At 48.1% G+C, this 26,095-nt stretch overlaps 2 protein-coding genes across 2 annotated transcripts; both read right to left on the bottom strand.

Annotated features, from left to right (window-relative positions):
* Positions 1-256: 256 nt before the first annotated feature.
* On the bottom strand, positions 257-10,194 carry LOC307079776 (CD209 antigen-like protein D). Its single transcript, XM_079742283.1, has 7 exons — positions 10,058-10,194; positions 9,900-9,965; positions 5,781-5,876; positions 5,513-5,644; positions 1,140-1,285; positions 759-874; positions 257-552 (listed from the first exon to the last, which is right to left on the bottom strand). Exons 1-7 carry the CDS (start codon positions 10,116-10,118, stop codon positions 408-410), a joined length of 762 nt encoding a protein of 253 aa, XP_079598409.1. The 5' UTR covers positions 10,119-10,194; the 3' UTR covers positions 257-407.
* Positions 10,195-10,988: 794 nt separating this feature from the next.
* bag6 (BCL2 associated athanogene 6) lies at positions 10,989-26,053 on the bottom strand. The gene is made up of 25 exons (XM_079742184.1): positions 25,954-26,053; positions 25,231-25,340; positions 25,001-25,118; positions 24,424-24,653; positions 24,013-24,084; positions 23,396-23,515; positions 23,090-23,310; positions 22,841-22,970; positions 22,242-22,427; positions 21,840-22,041; positions 21,621-21,668; positions 20,689-20,972; positions 20,312-20,369; positions 19,616-19,893; positions 18,275-18,524; positions 17,247-17,416; positions 16,553-16,606; positions 16,185-16,293; positions 15,791-15,915; positions 15,226-15,360; positions 14,761-14,811; positions 13,675-13,989; positions 13,083-13,190; positions 12,213-12,356; positions 10,989-11,369 (listed from the first exon to the last, which is right to left on the bottom strand). Exons 2-25 carry the CDS (start codon positions 25,309-25,311, stop codon positions 11,274-11,276), a joined length of 3,585 nt encoding a protein of 1,194 aa, XP_079598310.1. The 5' UTR covers positions 25,312-25,340; positions 25,954-26,053; the 3' UTR covers positions 10,989-11,273.
* Positions 26,054-26,095: the final 42 nt, after the last annotated feature.

Genomic DNA, 26,095 nt, shown 5'->3' with positions numbered 1-26,095 from the left:
AACTTGGTTGGCCAGGGCTACTTAATTGATCAAGTCACTTTGATATGTTTAGAGATATCTCTGTCTATAGAGATATGTTGTGTTATCTACATCCAAGGCCGCCTTAATACACCCGTGTTCCTCAACCTTTGACTTTAGGGGTAAAACTAAATTGTCTTAAAAACCTTTTGAGAACCACCTCATGTGAATACACTCAGTAAATACATAGATAAATGCTGAGGAAAGAATGCCAGCTACATAATTATTACTGCAGGAAGGTCATTGTAATTGGAAAGATATTTCCCACTGTGTGTGTGTGTTTGTTTATTTAACACATTAATGAAAAATTACAATCGATAACATGTGGAATGCACAAAGTTACACTATTCACGTATCCTTCACGTACCACAGGGTGAAAAAAAACGTTCCTAGAATGCCTTCATCAAAGCTGGGCTCTCACAGATGAAGCGGTGATTTATGTTGCAGGAGACTGATCTCCAGCTGGCCAGCAGGTCTGTCCTTTTGAGAAAATTGATACAGCCACTACTGGTGGGAGACCCGTCCACCCAGTACCTGGAACACACACATACACCTATTAGTAGTAATACACATGTTAGTACTATACACACCTGTTACTACTTAGACCGTCACCTATACACCTGTAACTTCTAATAGGACTAAGAACCTGCTAGTATTAGTGCACACACCTGTTAATAGGACTACACACCTTATGACACTGGTAAACACTTAATAACACCCTTAATATGAGTGTAACCTACGTTGTTGTGAGTTCACTTCCGTCGTCCCAGGTCCCCCGACTTCCCGTCTGCCATTTCCCTCCAGTCCAGTAACCACGATCATCACTATAGGTCACCGTACGGTTAGCGATGAACTCCTATTGAGGAACATCATACAATTATTCTCTCATTGCGAACACTTAATGTTTCACAGTGTAACTGTTAAACAGTACTCGTTCATGTCATAGGCCTACATTAGCCCTAGACTTCATGACTTGGGAGTTATTTAGTTATCTGGGGATATTTAGTTGTTCAATCAAATTCCTGTCCAAAAGGCCCAACGGTCAGAGGTTAGTGGAAATATAAGACGTGTTGATGTAAATAGTAGGGAGTGATGACGTGTTGGAGACTTAGAGTTCCTACCTGCTCCTCCTGCGTTTGGATAATCACCAACTGGGCTTGAAACTGTCGGCAGTAGTCCCGACTTCTGTTCCACGACTTCCACGAGTAGGAAAAGAAATAACAGCTGGATCCGAAAGAAACCCAATCCTTCTGGCACGGCTTACACACTTAAGAATTGTGGCGAATGTCAAAAGCAGAGGCATGATATTATTAGAGTGACTTTATTGTACCGCTACAAGAGTACACCAAGACTTAACCAAGAACCTGACATTGACTAACCAAAATCACTAACCGTCCCCCCCGCTGTTGGACTCTCCTTTTTAAAGCAAAGCATGCTGGAAACACACCAGCAACCAATAGCAGTGGTATGAACAATACAACGAACATAGCCCCGATGCTACATTGCCCCCACCAGCATGTCGCCTGTCCTCAGCCGACAACAAAGTCCTGATAGTGACGGGGAGGCTGCCGCCTGTTAGCCCGTGGGGTCGCATGGCCCAACCCCCCACTGTCTGTTTGAGTAGGAGGACACGTCATGTGAGTGAAGCCGTGCTGGGTGAGCTGGGTGTGTCAGAAAGTGTGGCATCTAGGGGGCGGTAGGGTGCCAAGCGGTCTCTGTGTAACACCACCACCCGCCCACGGACACACATATTCACCTCATACACAACATCGGAAAGTTGTTCCAGCACCTCACAGGGCCCCACCCACTGGCTGGTCAGTTTGGAGAGACCCCCTTTTTCCGGGTTGGATTGTAGACCCACACCCTCTCCCCAGGCACAAAGGAGTGGCCCTGGTAACGGAGGTCATACCCCCGCTTTTGTCGTGCCCCCACCTGTTCCTAACGCTGCCAAACTCGTGGGCCTCTGCCAGATGCTGCTGAATGTCCCGCAGGTACTCGAAGACCGGTATCTTTGGGAGACCAGTGTCAGAGGGGGCGCCAAAGGCCTTGTCCACAAGCGTCCGCAGGGCTTTGCTGAACATGGTGTGCACCCCGTGCTCTCTTGCACCGCTGAGCGATAAGCCCACCAGTGGGCTTATCGCCCACTGGTGTCATGAGGTGACGATAGCCAGTTGCGTGGCAAACCTCCGGTTGAACCTCTCCACTAGCCCGTCGCTCTGGGGGAGGAGGGGCATCGTCCTGGTCTTGCTTACCCCCATGTGTTTGCACACCTCAGCAAAGACTTGAGCCTAAAAGTTCCGCCCCAGATCGCTGTGCATTTCCTGAGGTTCCCTGAACCGACAGAACATCTCACACACCAGGCACTCGGTTGTGGTCACCGTTCTCTTGTCGGGGATCGCGTACGCCTCTGGCCACTTGAAAATAGTCCATGGCCACGAGGACGTAGCTGTTCCCGCTGTCTGTGATGGGGAATGGGCCCAGGATGTTCACCCCAACCCACTCCATGGGGGCCCCCACCTGGTATTGCTGCAAAGGGGCATTGGGAATGTCCAGTCGCCCCCTTCTAAGCAGTGCAGAAGACACAGCAGTGAACAGAAAGCTCTGTGTCCTTCCTGCAACCAGGCCAGTAAAAACACTGGCGCAGCTTGATGAGGGTCTTGGCCACCCCGTAGTGTCCTGCCCCCACTAGACCGTGGACCGCATGTAGTGCCAGTCCTTGGGCACTAGTAACTGCCACACATCTCTCCCCCAGCCTGGTGCACACCAAACCCTGTAGAGCAGTCCATCACGCCGTGCCAAGGTGGCCCACTCTGAGAAGTAGGTCTTGGTGTCTACGGACCAGGCAGAGACAGCTTGTTGGGGGGCGCATGCCTGGCTATCAACCCACTGTCCCACCCTGGCAAGTGTGGGGTCACTGTCCTGAATTGCCTGCCACTCCTGGTTTTCCATTGCAGTCAGCCAACCTTCATCTGGCCCGACCTGTCCTGTGGCAGCTACCTGGAGAGTAGCTCCATCTCGCTCCTCTTGGCGTTCGCAGTGTCTGCAGTCCTCACAGGGGCGTCGGGACAGGGCATCTGCATTGCTGTGCAGACGCCCAGCACCGTGTTGGACCTCAAAATCGTAGTCCTGAAGGGCCTCGATACACCGGGCCGCCTGACCCTCAGGCTCCTTGAAGCTGAGCAACCAGGTCAGGGAAGCGTGGTCCGTCCGCAGAAGGAACCACTGGCCGTAGAGGTAGGGGCAAAAGTGTTTGAACGCCTCAACCACTGCCAGGAGCTCACGTCGGGTGACGCAGTAGTTGTGCTCGGGGCGAGAAAAGGAGCGTGTAGTAAGCCACCACCCTCTCGCCCCCCGGCTCCCTCCTGTGACACTGGCATCAGTGTTCACTATGAAGCTGCGGCCAGGGTTAGGAATGGCCAGGATGGGTGCGGTTGTCAGAGCAGCATGGAGCTGGGCAAAGGCGGCTGCACACTCCTCCCAGCTGAACTCCACTTGTCAGTGAGACACGGTGTAGGGGGATGGCAATTGATGCAAAGTCGTGGACGAACCGTAGATAGTATGAGGCGAGCCCTAGGAGGCTGCGCACCTCACTGACATTTCGGGGGATGGGCCAGTTCCTTACCGCCTCCACCTTTGCAGGGTCCGTAGCCATTCTTTCTGGCACCACCACATGGCCCAGGAACCTGGTCTCGCGCTGCAGCAGGTTGCACTTGGCTTCTGATGGCTTGGAACACCTGGCGGAGATTCTCCAGGGCCAGCTCAAAGTCCTTGGCATGGACCAGAAGGTCATCGAGGTAGACCACGCACTGTTTTCTCTGAATGTGAGCTAGAACCCTCTCCATAAGTCTCTCGAACATGGCGGGAGCATTGCAGAGACCAAAGGGCATCACCCTGAACTGCCAGAGCCCTTGGCCGATGGTGAAAGCCGTCTTAGGCCTTGCATCTGGTGCCAGCTCCACCTGCCAGTAGCTGCTCCGCAGGTCTAGTGAGCTGAACCACTGTGACCCTGAGACTTTGTCCAAGGCGTCATCTATGCGAGCCAAGGGGTAAGAGTCCTCTCTGGTTACATTGTTCAAGTGACGATAGTCCAAACAGAACCTCCAGGTGTCGTCCTTCTCTTTGACCTTCTCTTTGACTATCACCCCCACCTCAGCCATCTCCCCGATCCTCTGCTCTGCTGCTCCTTGTTTGGCAAACCCTACTCAGCGGGCTCGCAGTCTCATTGGCAGGGCTGTGCCAGTGTCAATTGAGTGCTGCACCAGGTTAGTTTGGGTGCAGTCCTGATTTTGTGCAGCAAAAATGTCTATAAACTGCTGGAGCAGGTCTCGCAGCTGTTGGCTCTGCTGAGCATCGAGTCCTTCACTGCTCCACTGGTAAAGTTCCTGGATAGCGTTGTCAACATCTGACGATGGGGCCTGGGGAGTCGTAGCCTCCATGGAGGTCGCTGTTGTCGTAGACGGACAAGGCAGCGCTGTTGTCACCTCAGGGGATGGCGACAGTGGCTGTGGAGATGGAGGGGGTGCGGCGCCTGGTGGACACAGCTGGGCTTGTGTACACCCTACCTTCCCCCCTTGACGGTGCTAGAGGGTCAGCGTCTCCGTGCCGAGGTGAATGGCGTTCCTCGACACATCCACCCTAGCCCCCAAACGAGTCAGCAGATCCAGCCCGATGATGCAGGGGTCTAGAATTTCGGCCAACCAAAACTCTTGGGTGGTTTCGGTGTTCCCCACCTTCACTGGCAGCGGGAGTTTCCCCAGCATCCCAGCTAGTTCTGTGGTCACTGTCCGGATCTAACATTCGGAGGCCGTCCATCCTGTCTCTGGAAGCACCTCTGGGCGCCCAATGGAGATGGTGGAACCCGTGTCCACGAGGGCCCAGCAGGGGTGTTCCTTGATGGGACAGAGGAGGTAGAGCCCGTGTGCGTGGCCCACTCTACCAATCTTGCAACCGTCTTGCATGGCGGCGGGCAGCACTGGCACCGTCGGGTCGATTGTTCGTCTCTGCAGGAAAATCTTTGCCGCGATACTGAAGAACTTCAATCTTGTGAAGTTTCTTCGCGAGATAGCTTCTTGACATCGCCAGCTTCGTAAGGGGAATTCTTTTTATAATATCCCACTTCTGACGCCAATGTGGCGAATGTCAAAAGTAGAGAACCAAGACTAACCGAAATCACTCACTGTCCCCCCCACTGTTGGATTCTCAAACCTTTTTAAAGCAAAGCATGCTGGGAACACATCAGCAACCAATGGCAGTGGTAGAATTATATAAAACATTGGTATACACACTATACAAAATAATATTGTTCAATGCTCTAAACACTATAAAATAAATATCTTTGCACATTCAACATAATATTACAGTTCACAAATATAGTATTATGGTAAACATAACAATATAAATATTTAATATTCTTGTAAGTATTTGACTGAACTTCTAAATTATTCCAAAATCTTTTTTTAAACAATTATCTGTCTTGTGATATGTTTGCAAGTACCTTTTTGCGGGCAGTATTCTTTGACTTGGAAGACTTCCATTGCAGTGATGACGTTAAGTGTCCAGTTGAGAGCATCTCTTTCTCTCTTCAAGTCTTTTACTCGTCTCCCCAATTCGCTTTGAGCGCCTCTTGCTGAGGAAGGATTGTAATAATATATATATATATATATATATATATATATATATATATATATATATATATATATATATATATATATACAGTACTCAGTACTAGTAAAGTATAGAGGGTAAACTATTTAGTGACTGACAGTGTAAGAGCAGATATATGATCGCGTTGAGCAGGAGGAGAGAGAGGAGCCCCAAAAAGACTGAAGCAATCAACGCCGGATACTGTGATCTGTTTGCTAAGGAGAGAAGAAAAGGTTGCATAAATATATTTATTAAACACGCAGTGTGGAGGATTAAGTAGCATCTAGGGGTAAGGTTGCCTATTGCACTCAACTGAATACCCTTCAAAGTCATTTAGTCTTTGATACTATAGGTCATAGCTTAAAAGTAATGTATCCATTAGGATTAAAATAATGAAGCGTGTACTCTCTAGAGCTGTTAGTCTGTTCTGGGCTATGGTAGAAACATGTTGGTGCAACATGGCAAGTTTTGTGGGAGAGGTCCCACTCCCTATGTAGATATAAAGGGCTCATTCTATCCAACGTAGTTGACCACACCAGGGGCGTTTCTAGGTTTCATGAACATCCGGGACTTAGCCCAATGGGAAAATGAAAAAGCCCTTTTTTTGTATGCTTTATTGTGGATGCAAATTGTTTCATAATGCTTAACCTAAAAAAACAATGCGCCATTTATTCTAGCTTTAAATAGCTAACTGACTGCTGTGCTGCTCATCCCCAAACATCTAAAGTTCCATTCAAGTTATTTCAGAGTACAGAGTACAGTAATACAAGTGAGACAGACCTTACATATACAGTGGGGCAAAAAAGTATTTAGTCAGCCACCAATTGTGCAAGTTCTCCCACTTAAAAAGACGAGAGAGGCCTGTAATTTTCATCATAGGTAAACCTCAGCTATGAGAGACAAAATGAAAAAAGAAATCCAGAAAATCACATTGTCGGATTTTTTAAGAATTTATTTGAAAATTATGGTGAAAAATAAGTATTTGGTCACCAACAAACCAGCAAGATTTCTGGTAACTTCTTCTTTAAGAGGCTCCTCTGTCCTCCACTCGTTTCCTTATTAATGGCACCTGTTTGAACTCCTTATCAGTATAAAAGACACCTGTCCACAACCTCAAACAGTCACACTCCAAACTCCACTATGGCCAAGACCAAAGAGCTGTCAATGGACACCAGAAACACAATTGTAGACCTGCACCAGGCTGGGAAGTCTGAATCTGCAATAGGTAAGCAGCTTGGTGTGAATAAATCAACTGTGGGAGCAATTATTAGGAAATGGAATACATACAAGACCACTGATAATCTCCCTCGATCTGGGGCTCCACGCAAGATCTCACCCTGTGGGGTCAAAATGATCACAAGAACGGTGAACAAAAATCCCAGAACCACACGGGGGGACCTAGTGAATGTCCTCCAGAGAGCAGGGACCAAAGTAACAAAGGCTACCATCACTAACACACTACGCCGCCAGGGACTCAAATCCTGCAGTGCCAGACGTGTCCCCCTGCTAAAGCCAGTGCATGTCCGGGCCCGTTTGAAGTTTGCTAGAGAGCATTTGGATGATCCAGAACAGGATTGGGAGAATGTCATATGGTCAGATGAAACCAAAATATAACTTTTTGGTAAAAACTCAACTCGTTGTGTTTGGAGGATAAAGAATGCTGAGTTGCATCCAAAGAACACCATACCTACAGTGAAGCATGGGGGTGGAAACATCATGCTTTGGGGCTGTTTTTCTGCCAAGGGACCAGGACGTCTGATCCGTGTGACGGAAAGAATGAATGGGGCCATGTATCGTGAGATTTTGAGTGAAAACCTCCTTCCATCAGCAAGGGCACTGAAGATGAAACGTGGCTGGGTCTTTCAGCATGACAATGACCCCAAACACACCGCCCGGGCAACGAAGGAGTGGCTTCGTAAGAAGCATTTCAAGGTCCTGGAGTGGGCTAGCCCACTCCAGATCTCAACCCCATAGAAAATCTTTGGAGGGAGTTGAAAGTCTGTGTTGCCCAGCGAAGGCCCAAAAACATCACTGCTCTAGAGGAGATCTGCATGGAGGAATGGGCCAAAATACCAGCAGCAGTGTGTGAAAACCTTGTAAAGACTTATAGAAAACGTTTGACCTCTGTCATTGCCAACAAAGGGCATGTAACAAAGTATTAGGATGACCTTTTGTTATTGACCAAATACTTATTTTCCACCATAATTTGCAAATAAATACTTTAAAGATTCTAGATTCTAGATTTTTTTTTTTCATTTTGTCTCTCATAGCTGAGGTATACCTATGATGAAAATTACAGGCCTCTCTCATCTTTTTAAGTGGGAGAAATTGCACAATTGGTGGCTGACTAAATACTTTTTTGCCCCACTGTATATATATACTGTATATATTTATGACTTAGGATAGGATAGGTTGATTCACTTGAGGTGTTAAACAGTCTGGTTATGTTTTTAAACTGTTTATTCTCTTGCCAGAAGGACTATCTAAGAAGGACTAGGCTACTTTATTTTGAGATGTCCCTGGAATCCCAATGTTTTTTTCTAAATAACTAACTACCATTAGTGACTAGAATCATGTCATCACTTCTAGACTGAATTGAATTAATGCATTCTATAGTTACCAGTAAATATACCAATATTGATTTTTTTTTAATATCAAAAATTATATTCGTGGCTAATTAAATAATATCCGGGGCTTTAGCCCCGAAAAAAACAGCCTAGTGACGCCACTGGACCCGACCTACCTGACCCCCAACTACCTGACACCTACCTACCTCCCCCCTCCTACCTACCTACCTCACCCCTCCTACCTACCTCCCCCCTCCTACCTACCTACCTCACCCCCCTCCTACCTACCTCCCCCCTCCTACCTACCTACCTCACCCCCCTCCTACCTACCTCCCCCCTCCTACCTACCTACCTCACCCCTCCTACCTACCTCCCCCCTCCTACCTACCTACCTCACCCCTCCTACCTACCTCACCCCCCACCTACCTACCTACCTCACCCCCCTCCTACCTACCTCCCCCCTCCTACCTACCTACCTCACCCCCCTCCTACCTACCTACCTCACCCCTCCTACCTACCTCCCCCCTCCTACCTACCTCCCCCCTCCTACCTACCTACCTCACCCCCCTCCTACCTACCTCCCCCCTCCTACCTACCTCACCCCCCTCCTACCTACCTCACCCCCCTCCTACCTAGCTCACCCCCCTCCTACCTACCTCACCCCCCTCCTACCTACCTACCTCCCCCCTCCTACCTACCTCCCCCCTCCTACCTACCTACCTCCCCCCTCCTACCTAGCTCACCCCTCCTACCTACCTACCTCCCCCCTCCTACCTACCTACCTCCCCCCTCCTACCTAGCTCACCCCTCCTACCTACCTACCTCACCCCCCTCCTACCTACCTACCTCCCCCCTCCTACCTACCTACCTCCCCCCTCCTACCTAGCTCACCCCTCCTACCTACCTACCTCACCCCCCTCCTACCTACCTACCTCCCCCCTCCTACCTACCTCACCCCCCTCCTACCTACCTACCTCCCCCCTCCTACCTACCTCACCCCCCTCCTACCTACCTACCTCACCCCCCTCCTACCTACCTCCCCCCTCCTACCTACCTACCTCACCCCTCCTACCTACCTCCCCCCTCCTACCTACCTCCCCCATCCTACCTACCTACCCCCTCCTACCTACCTACCTCACCCCCCTCCTACCTACCTACCTCACCCCCCTCCTACCTACCTACCTCACCCCCCTCCTACCTACCTCCCCCCTCCTACCTACCTCACCCCCCTCCTACCTACCTCCCCCCTCCTACCTACCTCACCCCCCTCCTACCTACCTCACCCCCCTCCTACCTACCTACCTCCCCCCTCCTACCTACCTACCTCACCCCCCTCCTACCTACCTCCCCCCTCCTACCTACCTAGCTCACCCCCCCCCCAACCTGACCCCCCACCTATCTACCTCACCCCCCTCCTACCTACCTCCCCCCTCCTACCTACCTACCTCCCCCCTCCTACCTACCTAGCTCACCCCCCCCCCAACCTGACCCCCCACCTATCTACCTCACCCCCCACCTACGCCTTACTGAAGTACTCTTCCCTACCGACCTACCTATCGAACCCAGCCATGTACCTGACCCTAATCTCAGGTCCAGCAGTACTACAACAACCTACCTCACCCCACCTTCAGTATGTACCCAACCCCCACCTACCCAACTGACCCCACCTACCTGAGGTGGTCAGGTCCTGGGGCTTGCTTGGCTCCTTTTTTATTTCATCCTGTATGACTATTGAGTCTGTGGAAAAACATTTTCAGATTATAATTTGAAACTGAACTAAGTGAGGATTTTCTTAAAGTCAAAAATAGGGTGTTAACATAAAGACTTACCGCAGGGAGAAACGTTGTTGGTCCCGAACACAATTGTTGTGTAAAGCAACTCGTCATCCATTGTCTAATTTCACAAGCAAAACATCCTTCACTTTCTTCAAAGAAACAGTAAAATGAAAATGTGGATATTATTAACAATATTTTGTTCTTCAATGAATACGACAAATGTTAAGATCTCGGTTTGTTGGGTCCAGTGTGTGGTTGGTTTTAACTCAGATGAGGAACAAAGAGCTTAAGTTAACCTGAACTTCTGCCTTTTGTGATTCAACAGGAAACCACTTCTGGTTCGTGTTTACATCACTTTGGTTTCCATTACCCCTTTTAGGTTGGCCTCAAATAATTCTGACAGATAAGGCCGTGGTGAGGCCTGGTAAGGCCTTATCTGTCTGTCTATCTTCCTTCACGGCTACCTGCCCAGACTCTGCCGCATTGCGCATGGCCAGAGTCTTCCACAAGGCTTGGCAGTTCCAGAGCTATTTAGAGATTCTCTCTCATTGGGCAGACCCTCTGGGCAGACCTATTGTGAAAGCTAGCAGGCAAGTCACGCGTTTTGGGGGAGTGGCTTTGAAGGGAGGTCTGAAGTGAATTTTTCAGTTTGATTCTACAAAATATAGCTCACCCGTTGGTTTCTCCGAATTGCCTAACCTGCCATTCATCTTTAGGTGAATTTAGATTTTTTTTCTTTTACACTTCATGGTAATCGAACTATACAAGTCAAATACATACATCTATAAATATGTCTATTTGAAGGGGCTTATCAGTGTCTTCAATTTGCCTAGTTAAATGAGAAAGGTTTTAATGCAGGTTTAATTATGAGTAACTTCAATTTAGTACTAGTTAAAACCCTACATTTACCTTTTCAGCAACTTTACAACAGACTGTACTTTACAGATTTGAACATCCCAAAAATATGACCCATAACAAAAATAACTAATTTTGTAACAAGCTTTATTACTTTGGTTCTGCACGTCCAACAAAACTTCAGCCATCCAGTGTAACTGGACTAAGACAAAAACACAGAAAACCCAAAAAGTGACTCCTGGCTACAACACAAAGGAAGGCAGGAAGCAGTGTAGCTTAGCGTAGTTTAGCGCTGGGTTACCACAGCGGCACAGAGTTGCATCAAAAAAGGAAACAAATTGAAGTGAATGTGGTTAATGACGAGCGTTTGCAGCTGAACGAGGGGTCAGGTGGTAAGAGAGTCAGGGGAGGCAGGCTAGGAGTCCGGAGAGAATGCTTGGTGTGCGTTGGGGAACTGCTGGGCGTTGAAGTCGGGGTCGTCCTCCACACGTCTTTTAAGGTCGGACTTCACCTGCAGCACCACAACCCTTCATCAGTAATGCATCAACAGTAAAACATTCATATCCATGGCCTCTTCTGACTGAACCCTGTCGTACTGTGGTGAGGCAGTTTTGTTTTATAAATTGAAGCCATTTAGAAATTTGACCTTTAGATTGAAGTACTGGGCGCCCAAAGGGATAGGCAGCAGCGTAACATCATGGTGATAGGCCACGGTGCAAATATTGTTTTTGTGCCCCCCCGCCCGGCGCTGGCCGTTTCGGTGCCCTCTGCGATTCGACATTAAATTGAGCCCTGGACAGGACTTCCGAGCGCGGGGGGGGTTACAGTTTCAGTGCGCCCTAACAATGAATCCCCCGCCCCCTCCCTTGTCCGTTCAATTTGGGAACATGCGTGGTTTCATTTTCCCTGTTTCGTATATTGTAATTAATTAAGTAAGGGCGCCACCAGAGGGCGCCCCCGACACATTTGTGCCCTAGGCGATTGCCTAGGTCGCCTATGCCAAGCTGGACAGCTCCTTTTTTTTTTTCTTCCTCCATGGGCCCCTGACGGTGTCTGGGCCCCGGTGCAGCGCACCGGTTGCACCGTCGATATTTACGCCACTGGGGATAGGCCTCTCCATGACAACGTGACCCTGCACAATGTGACGTTTAGTTTGTTCCTTGTTCTGGGCCCTACCTGATCCAGACTAGGGCTGAACGATTTGGGGAAATAATCGAATTGCGATTATTTTGACCAATATTGCGGGGGTTTTATGGCAGCCTGTGCGTTTTACATATCGCGTTCTATTACGTTGCGATTTTGATTTGAATTCGATGAATCGTCGGCCCTAACCCCTAAATGTCCCAGACCCTACCTGGTCTGAGTAGGCCTCCTGTAGCTCCTGGCTGGCCAGCTCCTCCTGAAGGCCGGTGGGGCTGAGGGGCCGGACCCCTGCGGACCTGGCGGCCTGGCTCACCGCATCAGAGAGGGAGAGGAGGGCGCCCCCTGCCTGGCCTGTCTGAAAACACCCCCCACCACACACACACACACATACTATAAACACTGATAAACACGCAGATATAAACACACAGATATACATGGGAGCCGCAGGGAGAAACGTTGTTGGTCCCGAACACAATTGTTGCGTAAAGCAACTCGTCGTCCATTGTCTAATTTCACAAGCAAAACATCCGTCACTTTCTTCAAAGAAACGGTAAAATAAAAATGCGGATATTATTAACAATATTTTGTTCTTCAATGAATACCACAAATGTTAAGATCTCGGTTTGTTGGGTCCAGTGTGTGGTTGGTTTTAACTCAGATGAGGAACAAAGAGCTTAAATTAACCAGATATAAACCATATAGAGATGGAGCGTAGATCTAGGTGTAACAGATAAAAACCATATAGAGATGGAGCGTAGATCTAGGTGTGACAGATATAAACCATATAGAGATGGAGCGTAGATCTAGGTGTAACAGATATAAGCCATATAGAGATGGAGCGTAGATCTAGGTCTAACAGATATAAACCATATAGAGATGGAGGGTAGATCTAGGTCTAACAGATATAAACCATATAGAGATGGAGCGTAGATCTAGGTCTAACAGATATAAACCATATAGAGATGGAGCGTAGATCTAGGTGTAACAGATATAAACCATATAGAGATGGAGCGTAGATCTAGGTGTAACAGATATAAACCATATAGAGATGGAGCGTAGATCTAGGTGTAACAGAGCATACCTTCCTGCGCTTGGCCGGCATGCCGGTCAGGTAGGCGTCTGACAGGGGAGGCTGACCTTTCACCTTCCTCTGAGTCAACAGGTCACACCTGATGATAGGCACCCACTCCTAGACACACACACACACACACACACACACACACACACAAAGTGGTAGTTTATACAGTTGGCAGCTGTAGTAGTAGCATTATTACTAACACTAATACTACTACGATGGCCGTAGTAGTATTAGTGTTAGTTGGTACAGGTAGCAGTAGTATTAGTAGTATTAGTGGAAGGTGGTACCTGTGGCAGCAGAATTAGTATAAGTAGTGGTAGTTGGTACAGGTGGTAGTTATAGTATTATTAGTGGTAGTGTGTACAGCTGGCAGTAGTAGTAGTATTATTAGTGGTAGTGTGTACAGCTGGCAGTAGTAGTAGTATTATTAGTGGTAGTTGGTACAGGTGGTAGTAATAGTATTATTAGTGGTAGTGTGTACAGCTGGCAGATATAGTAGTATTATTGGTGGTAGTTGGTACAGGTGGTAGTAATAGTATTATTAGTGGTAGTGTGTACAGCTGGCAGTAGTAGTAGCATTAGCGGCAGTACTTACAGGGGGTACTGTAGCCTCCCAGGATTCAGATTCTGCGTCGTCAGCCCAGGACGATGATGTCACCACCGCGCCACCTAGGGGTGTTCCCCCACAAGCCCCCCTGTCTCCTAGCAATGTCCTGGTTTCCAACGGCAATGTCCTGGTTTCCAACGGCAATGTCCGGGTTTCCAACGGCAATGTCCTGGTTTCCAACGGCAATGTCCTGGTTTCCAACGGCCTGGTTTCAGGTGGCACGGCCCATGTTTGAAACAGTACCGTCGGCAACGTCCTGCTCACTAACGGAGCCGACGCGGCGTCATCCTGAGGCTCCAGGCTCTGAAACAAGAAGATACGCACTTTACCTCCACCCAAACCACCAGTAGACCCCTGGAACTCTATCACATTACATATGTACAGCCCTTCATCACAGCCACAGTCTCAACCACAGTGGAACCACCACTACAACTACCAGTAGACCACTGGAACACCCATTAGACAACTAGACCCATCAGTGGACCACTGGGACCACCAGTAGGCCACTGGAAACCCCACTGGAACCACCAGTAGTTAACTAAAACCATCAGTACACCACTGGGACAACCAGTAGTCCACTAGGACTACCAGTAGACCACTGGAAACCTCATTAGAACCACCATTAGAAACTAGGACCATCATTATACCACTAGGACAACCAGTAAGCCACTAGCACCCCGACTAGAACCACCACTAGAGCCACAAGTAGATCAGTAAAACCCTCACTAGAGCCATCAGTAGGCCACTAGAGCCACCAGTAGACCACTAGAGCCATCAGTAGGACATTAGAGCCATCAGTAGACCACTAGAGCCATCAGTAGACCACTAGAGCCATCAGTAGACCACTAGAGCCATCAGTAGGCCACTAGAGCCATCAGTAGGCCACTAGAACCACCAGGGGCCGGTTGCACCCCAAGGGCTTGAGCCTGGTCTTAGTAAAGACCATTTGATGCAACCCACTCCTGTAGACAAGTAGAACCCCAAGTAGAACCACTATTATAGCCACATGGTGTCAACAGAAACACTAGATGCCAACAGGTGCGCTAGGTGCAAACAGTGATAATAGGTGCTTACCGGTTCACTAGGTTTGGTCTCGGGTCCTTGTGATTCGCTGGCCTGCTCCGTCTGTGGAAGTCGGTCAATAGTGTTGAGTTATTACAGTTGAGGTCAGGTGGTCCAACACACATTGGTATGTGTAAATGGCGTGTTCACAAAGTCAACTTTGGTCGACAGCCAAAGTTTAAGAGTCCCGAGACACAATCCATGGTATTGTTGACCGTGGCCGCACGCAGCGGTGTATTGAGGGACATGCGGAAAGCGCCTGACTGGTTCGGCTGAGCCAGTCAGGAATGATTTGATTTGGACGTAAACTTGCCATGTCGTGATTACGAACAAGCCAATAGACAAATACTCCTGGTTAAGATGTTTGTTTTCTCATTTATCGGGCAATTTGTCACCCAGACGTGTGTTTTATAATGAATGAGTATCTCAATGGTCTGCGTGTCGACCGCACCATGCTGATGCTGGAGAGGTTAGTACCTGGGTCAGGATGATGTACTGCTGGATGTTGGTTGAGGTGAGGGGAAGATGCTCAAGCACCACCTGTAGCCTCATGGTCATCATGGAGGTCATCCAGTTCACCAGACTGGGACTCATGTCGCTGGACATCCTCCTCTGAACACAGGTCGCAGACAGTCAGGTGTTAGATCGACATAGACCCACAAAGCAGTGGTGCTACAGATAACTAAGATAGTTTTATTTAGCACACTGGTAACAAGTATAGTTAGACAGTATATATTATATTGGTAAATCACATAGCATATATTATGCATTGAGTTTGTGTTTTGTAATAGGTACTGACTATATGCTGCAAGAGGGGCAGACTATGTGCTAGGTAACTGGTACTGACCATGTACTTGGCACTGACTATCTTCTGGTTAAGGCGAAGTGGGCAAGGACTATGCACTGGGTGCTGACTACCTGCTGGAAAGGTGTACTCGGTGCCGACCGGGGTAAAGGGTACAGACTATGTGATGTAAAGGTGGCTGCGTAGTGAACATGTGTTGTCGAGGGCCACGGTGTGTAAGCTGCACCGAGTACTGACTATTCTGTGGTTGATGACGGATGTTAAGGCGGCCTGGTTTCCTTGGAGACAGTGGAGGTTAAGAGCCAGGAACTCGAACAGCGCCTGGTTACACATCTGGAGCAACCGCGGGCCGAAGCTCTCGTCTGGGATAGACAGTTCAAACGTTAGATCAGACATTAGTGAGTGCCAGGCTGTCATGGTTTTGTAAAGAAGACCACATAGTCTCCACACAGACACCCCCTCAACCTGAGCCCCAAAGCCAGAGGGAAGGAACCATGAGAAGACACACCGAATAGGAAGCACCAAACCCCAACCATTCCAGGGCATCGTCAAGTGTTCTGATATCTACCATCTTTTTACCCTTTTCTACGGTCTTGGTTAAGGGTGTGGGTTCCGGTATGGTGGGGGTTACCTGCGCAGCGCAGGATGTGCGTGGCGATGCGGGCCAGCTGCTGTCTGAAACAGGACATGTTGGTCTGGGTGATGTCCACCCCTTCCAGCACGCTGACCGAGGACTCTCTCTAGACTCAAAGAATTGAACACTAAACAAAGCTACCACAACACCACAACAACAACAACAGTACAAGCCGGGCTTTGTGTAATCGCTGTATTATCTGAGAACATCCAATAGCAGTTGTTAATTCTTCTTCAAATTAGACAACAAACTAGTAAACCAATGCCCTTTTACTGAGCTCCCTGTCCGGCAGTGCTTAACTGGTTCAGAGACTGGTGTTTAACTGGTTAATGGACTGGTGTTGGCAGCATGTCGGGGGGACTCACAAAGCTCTCTGTAATGTATTCCTCCAGCTCATTCACCAGAGTGTCCGCAGCAGCCTGAACAGACCGACAGGAGAGGAGAGAGAGAATATAGATTAGTGTATGGATCAGGGTGGGGTCAGGGTATGAATGACGGTAGCTAGCGTTATGACCCATAAGGGTAAGGTGGGGTCAGTCACTTTTGTGTTATGGCTGGCGGCAACCACAAATCAGAATGCAAACGGAGTGTGAGGGAGCTAAAACGGTAAAAGCACCATTGGGTCAAGCTACGGTACAGGTAGGATTATGATAAGGGCAATACCGGTTACGTTGTAGTCGGTGGACTGTTCGTAGAGGTAGGGTGAGGGTACGGTTGGGTACTGACAGTCAGGTTGTGGAGGTAGGGTTAGGGTCTGGGTGGGTACTGACAGTGAGGTTGTGGAGGTAGGGTTAGGGTCTGGGTGGGTACTGACAGTGATGTTGTGGTCAGTAGGTAGGGTTAGGGTCTGGGTGGGTACTGACAGTGAGGTTGTGGTCAGTAGGTAGGGTTAGGGTCTGGGTGGGTATTGACAGTGAGGTTGTGGTCAGTAGGTAGGGTTAGGGTCTGGATGGGTACTGACAGTGATGTTGTGGTCAGTAGGTAGGGTTAGGGTCTGGGTGGGTACTGACAGTGATGTTGTGGTCGGTGGGTAGGGTTAGGGTCTGGGTGGGTACTGACAGTGATGTTGTGGTCGGTGGGCTCCTGGTCGTTGAGGTAGTTGTAGGTGAAAAAGCGGGCCAGCTCCGGCTGGATGCGGCCCAGAGGCTGGTGCTGTCCGTGGAGCAGCAGGACCAGGTCAGACATACTGAAGCTCTGGAACACCAGCGTCAGCAGCTCCCCAAAGAACCCTGCAGAGCCAATCAGACAGCAGGTTACATCTACAGGACCAATGAGACAGCAGGTTACATCTACAGGTCCAATCTGACAGCTGGTTTTGTCTACAGGACCAATCAGACAGCTACAGGACCAATCAGACAGCTGGTTACGTCTACAGGAAACATCAGACAGCTAAAGGACCAATCAGACAGCTGGTTACGTCTACAGGACCAATCAGACAGCTAAAGGACCAATCAGACAGCAGGTTACATCTACAGGAAACATCAGACAGCTAAAGGACCAATCAGACAGCTGGTTACATCTACAGGACCAATCAGACAGCTAAAGGACCAATCAGACAGCAGGTTACATCTACAGGACCAATCAGACAGCTGGTTACGTCTACAGGACCAATCAGACAGCTGGTTACGTCTACAGGACCAATCAGACAGCTACAGGACCAATCAGACCGCTGGTTACGTCTACAGGATACATCAGACAGCTAAAGGACCAATCGGACAGCTGGTTACAGCTACAGGACCAATCAGACAGCTGGTCACAGCGACAGGACCAATCGGACAGCTGTTACATCTAAAGGACCAATTCCGTCCATCCATCCATCTGGATTTTCCCTTCCCCTAAATTAGAATATATAATGCTGGGCTCAATACTAAAATGTTCTACTGCTGGCACTGGTGCCAGTAACTTTTTCATTTGGAGCCAACCTCACAAATTTGGTGAATCTGGCGATTCCGTCACACACCCACATTTTGTTAACTGGCACCGATGCGACAGAAGAGAAAATTAGGAAAGGGAAGGACAGAGGGAATAAATGCTCATGATAGAGGGTCCCATTCTGGGGTCAGCCTTGAGCCGTGCAGTGTATTCACCTGAGGTCTCCTCTGAGAAGGTGAACAGGTTGCTGGACTGGGACAGCCTCTGGATGAACTGGGCGATGCTCTCCGTGTCTCCCTGCCCCTGGCCCAGCGGGCCCATCATGGAGGTCAAGACCCCACGCACGATCCCCGTGAAGAACTCAGAGTCCACCGCCACACCTGAGGGGGCGGGGCCTGTGCCCGGGGGGGCGGGGCCCTGGGGACCTGAAGGGGGAGGAGGGGCGGTGAACACAGGCTGGGAGGCCTGGACAGAAAGGAACAGGGGTTAAAGGAGCATGACCTGTATTCAGATTAGGGCTGGCTGTTGGAGGAACAGGGGTTAAAGGAGCATGACCTGTATTCAGACTAGGGCTGGCTGTTGGAGGAACAGGGGTTAAAGGAGCATGACCTGTATTCAGACTACGGCTGGCTGTTGCCAGGTACCTCACAATTCAATTAAATTCAATTCTTTAGGTCTTGATTTGATTTAATAATACGTGCAAATGACAAAAATACCTAAATATTATTTAGAATTAACCCTTTCAAAATGAATTAACCATTTCATTGTGCTTTAACTAGCAAAAAGGGAATACACCATTGGATAGTATTGTTCCTGAGCTAAACTTGCAGCATAAAAGTAATTATCATAACATGGACAAATGTAAAAGGGCATGTTCATTTAGGCATACTCGCTTCTAGATTACAATGACTGAGTATGCTTCTTTATTTATTTATTTATTTATTTATATGGAAATAATCGATTTCAAAAAATTCTGAATCGAAATTGAATCAAGAACAAATAAATTGCAGTGCATTGATGAATCGATATTTTTACCCTGCCCTAATTCATACACACGATTATATGCTATAGTAGGGCTGAACGATTAATCAAATTCAAACCGACATCACGTAATAGAACGCGATATGCAAACCGCAAAAAAATGATAAATGTGGATTTGTTACTGTTACTGACTGGAATCAGCAAGATTCTCATTTATTTTTCTTTTACAATTCAATAGTTAAATAAGATGTTATAATATCACATCATGCATCAATTCATCTCAACATTAGGCTTGGCCTAAAGGAAAGAGCAGTTTATGTGTTGACTGCTTCCAATGTTGTGTTGGTCATAATATAAAATGATTTATTGCTTGTTTAGTGAATAATACAGAACATAAGGAACTTAAAAAAAAAAAAAATCGCAATATTGGTCAAAATAATCGAATTCTATCAATTCCCCAAATCGTTCAGCCCTATAATGTACCCTCAGTATTCTTCTATAGGGAAGTTGAGGATGGAGAGGAGAGGAGGTGAGGAGAGGAGCAGAGGTGAGGTGAGGAGGTGAGGAGAGGAGACCTGCTGCATGAAGTCGTTGACTCCCTGGATGAAGGCGGGGACTCCAGAGGCGGAGGTGATGGTGATTGGCGGAGCCGAAGCCCCGGCCACACCCCCCAGCAGGGAGCCCAGCAGCTGGCTGAGGTCTGGGGGTAGGGCCTGGCCGCTGCCCGTCTGTGATTGGCCGTGTGGAGCGCCGCTCTCCGAGGTGGGCGGGGCAACTGGGCCAGAGGAGGAGGAGGAGGAGAAGGAGAAAGAAGAGGAGGAGGAGGACGAAGAGGTATGTGTGCCTGTGTTTCCTGTTGAGAAGAAAAACAGAAAATCGTAATCTTTAATATAATCGTTGATTATCTGTAACCTTAATCAGTTACAATTTGCATATATAAATAATCTATATCTATCCTTTCTAATAATCTGAATTTGTCTTTAACCTATAACAATCAGTGTATAGCCATAAACTATGATAATCTGTTTCAATCCTTAATCTAAATTAATATTCATAATAATATATAATATTTACAATTTAATCAATAATATATTGTTATCTCAAAAAAACTATTATTTAATCTGTAATGTAATTTGAAATCTATAATCTAAAATCTAATATGTAATCTTTAATATGATTGATTATTATTACTACAATGAATATGTACTCTGCAATGTTAATCGCTAATCTAGTCCGATTCTAGTGTTATTTCTTCCAGGAGCAGTACTCACCGGGCTGCCCAGGCACCAGGAGAGGTCTCACCAGGTCATTCATCATCTGGTTGAACGGCTACAACACATACACACGTTGGATAAATAAGACTCACAACAACATGAAACACAACACTATTCCATATGGACACTGATGGTACGTTGAATGTTACTTCATGGGTTGGTAATAGAAAGTCTTCAGTTTTACCACTAAAATAAAAGTCCCCCAATAGTCCTGTCATTTACATGTCGGGACAACGTCATTGTAGAATGTCATTGCAGTACAATTCCATTGACTAAGACACTACAGTCTTTATAGTGTAAAAGGTATTACGATAAAAGTCCTGATGAGTTCTCAAAGTCAGTAACAGTGTGATAATGCGGCAGTGGCTTCTGACCTGTCCGGGAACCCCCGGCCTCATGTGGAATGTTCCACCGCTGAACGGAGGCGGGGGCGCTGGGGGGGTGAAGGTGGGCCGGGTGAACACCACCCTGGGCTGAGGTTGGGGGTGGGGCTGAGGGTGTGCGGGGCTGCTGGTCGGGGGGGCGCTGGTGGGGGTGCCGGCGCCGACGGGGGTGACGTTTTCAGGGATTGGCTGGCCGGTTACGGCGCTTGTTGCCACGGCAGCGGCATACTGGCTGATCTGCTGCATCAGGTTCCGCATGAAGTCTGGTGGAAGACCTGATCACACGTTCACTAGTATGAACACATGAAGACCTGATCACACGTTCACTAGTATGAACACATGAAGACCTGATCACACGTTCACTAGTATGAACACATGAAGACCTGATCACACGTTCACTAGTATGAACACATGAAGACCTGATCACACGTTCACTAGTATGAACACATGAAGACCTGATCACACGTTCACTAGTATGAACACATGAAGACCTGATCACACGTTCACTAGTATGAATACAGGAAAACCTGATCACACGTTCACTAGTGGAACACAGGGAGACCTGATCACACGTTCACTAGTGGAACACAGGGAGACCTGATCACACATTCACTAGTATGAACACATGAAGACCTGATCAAACGTTTACTATGAACACATGGACACACATTCACTATGAACACATGCAGAATCTAACCTATTCAAATCAAATCTTATTGTACCTCACATAATCGACTTAATGTTACTTGGTACCACTAGACTGATAAAACTAATCAGTGAATTGGTTCATTCATCTCTCTCCCACTGAAGAGCCACAGAGCATAAAGAGAAGACGGGTGCATCTCTAATAAACATTACCCTATTAGCATATGACATTCTTATTATTAACACAGCACTTGCATATCGTTAGCGCATAATCTGACCTGGCTGCCCGGGAACCGCCTGTCCTGTTGGGGGGTTGACAGCAGAACCTGGAAACAAATATGAATACAGGTACTAGTTAACACTTAACACATAGGTATGAACACATGAACTACTCAATAGAATTAGTATGAGTAAAGTATGAATAATGTAGTGTATTGGTATTAGTATGGTATGTGGTATATGGTAAGTGTAGTATTTTGAGTGTAGCATGGCGATACCATCAGGGTTCATCTGCATCATCACCACGGGAACCGCCTGGTGGTTGACCCTGATGACACGGGGGCCAGCAGGGCCCGGCTGCTGATTGGCCGAGGGCGTCTGTCCCTGTCCGGCCTGCTCTGATTGGGCAGTGGGCTGTGTAGGCGGGGCCTGTCCGTCAGCGCCATTGGCCGCCATCGTCACTGTGGCGCCCATGTTCATCTGGGAGGAAGGGAAGTACTACACATTGAGTACTACGGTACTACACCATGAAAACACATCCAGGACCACACGTTGTGATTACACATTCAGTACCACAGGATGAACACGTTATACAGAAGATACACGCGTCCATTTCTACACACCGGGACAAACAAGTAGTTCTACAGGATGAATACAAATCCAGCAGTGCAGGAGCTCACCTGCAGGGGAATCTGATGGACTGCTCCGGGATTGGTGTAGTGAGACATGGGTCGTACCACGTGCAGGTGGCGGGGGGCGGGACTCAGCAGGTTGCAGCGCAGGTCGCTAAGGGCCACCAGGGCATTACCAAGGAGGCGGAGAGCCTCCCCCACCAGGTTGAGGACGCGCTGGTCCTCCTCCCGCTCCTGGAGAGGACAGGAGGAGAGACAGGGAGGAGAGACAGGGAGGGTGGATTTGAGACAGGAAGAGAGATAGCTGAGACCGGAAGAGACAGGGCGGCAAGGAAGTAAGACAGGAAGTGAGACAGGGAGGAGGGGAAGTGAGGCGGGGAGGAGACACAGGGAGGAGGGGAAGAGAGACAAGGAGGGAAAGTGAGACAAGGAGGAGGGAAAGTGAGACAAGGAGGGGGGAGACAAGGGGGGGAAGCGAGACAGGTGGAGGGGAAGTAAGACGGGTGGGGGAGTGAATGGGTGGGGGGAGTGAGACAGGTGGAGGGGAAGTGAGATGGGGCGGAGGGGGGAGGGGAAGTGACACAGGGAGGAGACAGAGGGAGGAGGGGGACGTAAGGGAGGAGGAGAGGCGCTGAGACAGATCTCACAGTGTTGCTGTACTCTGCAGAGGTAGCGTTCTCCAGGACGGTGTGAGCCCTCTGGATGAACGGCTGCAGCCTCTCCTCCACCCTACGGAGCTCCGCCAGCATCTGGAGCAGCTCCACTGGGCTGGGGTGGCTGCCACACACAAACACACACACACACACACACACACACACACACACACACACACACACACACGGGCTTAGGATCACATCATCATATTACAGTATGATGGTGTACAGCAGGGCACTTACTTGGGTCCGGCTTGGGGTGTGGGGCCTTCTGATTGGCCAGGAGCAGACGGTTGGGGCGGGGGGGTGCCGGGGGGAGGGGAGGTGTCCATGGGCTGGGCAGAGGGAGAGGGGGTGGAGGAGGGGGAGGACGGGGCAGGAGGAACAGCGGCAGCAGGAGGAGCTGCAGCAGGAGCAGCGGTGGAAGGAGGGGGCTCTGGATGAGAGCTGCTGGCTGGTTGACCCTGGAAACAGGTAGATGGCCCGTTAGCAGGAGGCTATCAAAGGATCGAGCTTTGATGGTTTTTGTTGAGCTACGTTAGCATTTACCTCCATCCTCGCGATGAGTTCATTGGCATCCCTCAGCAGGTTCTCAGCCAATAGGAGCCTTAGCCTGGGCTCGCTCTGCACTGACTGGTCCATATCGATGTGGACATTCATCGATCCATTCTGAGGAACCAGCATAAAGTACTGCTCTGTTCTACAAGATGGGGTTCTTCGTTCTATGGCAGGGTTCTACATTCAATGGTTGGTTGCTATATTACAGTTTATGACTTAATTCTATGTTCTATGCCTGGATCTATGTTGTACTATGTAGGGTATAGGGCTGTAAAAACCGATGACTAGCAGTTCTTCCTTAAATTGGGTTGGAAAGATCGGGTGCTTTGACCTCCTGTTTCAAATGTCTTATATTCTATTAAACCATACGATTATTAAAGCAGAAACTACCGAAGCTTGAATACTATTTTTATTAGTCAATAATGTATCTAACACAATATAGAACTCAAAAATGGTATACATAAGACTGCATTCCCTCCTGCCCACAAATATAATGGATCAACAAGCGCTTTCTTCCTCATGAAAGGAACTCCAGCGATTGTCCAACCAGTGACAATTTGGTCAAACAAGTGTGTGTATCGCCTCAAAATCAAAATCAGGTTCCTTACCCCGGTGCTGGTGGTCACTCTGGCGTTCCTGGCGTTCTCTCCTAAACCTGACATGAGCTGCTGAACGGACATCTGGATAACCACCACAAGGAGGAGAAGAGAAGAGGAGGACATTCAATTGAGAGTTGCAGCCTAGTCCTACATCCCAGCCTAACCAGTCCTAAATCCCAATCCTAATTATCAGCCTAACCAGTGCTACATCCCAGTCTAACCAGTCAACCATCCCAGTCTTACATGCAGTCCAACGAGTCCTACATCCCACTCTAACCAGTCATTCATCCCAGTCTAACCAGTGCTAAATTCCGGTCTTAGCGTTCCTATATCGCAGTCCTAGATACAGTCTATCCAGTCCTACATCCCAGTCTAAACATCCCTCTATCCAAGTCTGACGGGTCGTACGTCCAAGTCTACCTGTATGTGCTGGGGGTCCATGAGGTTGACTGGCAGGTTGAAGGTGCCCAGCATGACGTAGCTGTTGGCATTGCGGTCGTGTGGTGGGACCTGGGGAGGGCCCTGGGGAGGGCCCTGGGGGGTGGAGGAGGAGGTCCCGCCGTCGGCTGAACCCGACCCAGAGTCCGACCCAGGCTGGGAAGCCGGGGGCGGGGCCCGCTCCACCAGGTGGATCACCTTCCCCGACACATCTGGAAATATCAATAGCATTATTATATTTTATTTAATAAGATGGAACACAATTACCAGGAGGAACATATATTTCAGACAAATAATAATGGATCAGGATTCACAGTGGACGTTGTAGTTGTTGTAATTGTTGTTAAAGAGCCATTGAACCCAAAACCATTTTTTTTTGTTTTAAACATGTCATTTGTCTGATATGATCGTAAACATAGTAATCTATGCCATTTTATCACTGTTACTGAAAAAAGTCCCAAGAAAAATGGGTAAAATCATATGTTTTTCGCCATTCCCCCCAAAACACTTTTTCTAAATGAGATATATTCAATACAACTGTACAGGGTTGCTGTCTTACTGTAGTCTGCCAGCGTCCTTTCATCCTGTAAAACTCTGCCCTGGTAGATGAGTCTCTGTTTATCCACAGGGATGCCAACCGACACCGCGATGTGCTCCTTGAATTCCTTCACAGTCAGCTGAACACAAAAAACACACTGGGTCAAACATCTGACTGACACACACACACACACACACACACACACACACACACACACACACACACACACACACACAGAGTCGCACACCTACCTGGCCGGTGACAGAGTAACTCCTGCTCTGGGAGTCCAATGTCTTCACTGTCACCTCGATCTCCGTAGTCTGCCCTTCCATGACCACCTTCTTCTTCTACGTATCTAGCTCTTCATCATAGAAGGACAGACCAATACAGAGCAGAGGTCACTTGGGATTCAACTATGCAAAGAGTTTACTCAATGATAAGCAAGCAAACGTGGCAATTACTTGATAACCACGAGATAAATCCTTTTCACAGTAGGAACACACACAGGTGTAGCTCATACCATTTATTAATGGGTTTTAATGGGTCCATTCAATTTAGATACGGCAGTGCAAAACTATAGATCATGGATCATGCTAAGAATTACATAAATAAAATTAACCTAATTTTAACATTACGGGAACAGGAAGGGACTTTATCCTACTATTGAAGATCTGTGGAATTGGTACACATTTAACTTAGTTGTAAATGGCATAACTGTTAACCTCAAATAGTAATATGAAATAGCACATACATACAGCAGTTCATAGCACCTTACTTACGAGTCCATTAAATAGTACAGTAACAATAATGAATACTATGTTGGCCTATTTATCTGTTCCAGCAGCTAAGCGAGGCTAACAGGAAGCTAAGAACCGTCTTATTTAACTAGCTGGCAGATGCTGTTAAGATAATATGACGTTATATATTCATCAATAACATAATCTGTACTAGATGTTATTAATAGTCAATTTTACCTGGAACGATAAAGTAATTTGCAGCGTCTCCAGTGTTAATCCAATAGTTTATTCCGCAACAACTCGCAACATTTCTGACACCAGCTTCCGGAACTGTAACAGCAGGACGTGACGTACCAGGAAAACAGGAAGCGTTGAAATA

This window comes from Pollachius pollachius (genome assembly GCF_949987615.1).
Source record: "Pollachius pollachius genome assembly, chromosome: 1".
Taxonomy (NCBI): domain Eukaryota; kingdom Metazoa; phylum Chordata; class Actinopteri; order Gadiformes; family Gadidae; genus Pollachius; species Pollachius pollachius.
This window is presented reverse-complemented; position numbering and strand designations above follow the sequence as displayed.

Excerpts from the sequence above, each read along its gene's own strand:
- LOC307079776 (XM_079742283.1), bottom strand. The coding sequence starts at position 10,118 with ATGGATGACGAGTTGCTTTACACAACAATTGTGTTCGGGACCAACAAC. Across the intron at positions 5,877-9,899 it reads CCAGGACCTGACCACCTCAG|CAAACAGATCACAGTATCCG; the intron begins GTAGGTGGGGTC and ends TTCTCTCCTTAG. Across the intron at positions 553-758 it reads GGAAGTGAACTCACAACAAC|GTACTGGGTGGACGGGTCTC; the intron begins GTAGGTTACACT and ends TGTGTGTTCCAG.
- bag6 (XM_079742184.1), bottom strand. The coding sequence starts at position 25,311 with ATGGAAGGGCAGACTACGGAGATCGAGGTGACAGTGAAGACATTGGAC. Across the intron at positions 21,669-21,839 it reads GATGCAGATGAACCCTGATG|GTTCTGCTGTCAACCCCCCA; the intron begins GTATCGCCATGC and ends ATTTGTTTCCAG. Across the intron at positions 17,417-18,274 it reads CTTCTCAGAGGAGACCTCAG|GGTTCTTTGGGGAGCTGCTG; the intron begins GTGAATACACTG and ends TTGGCTCTGCAG.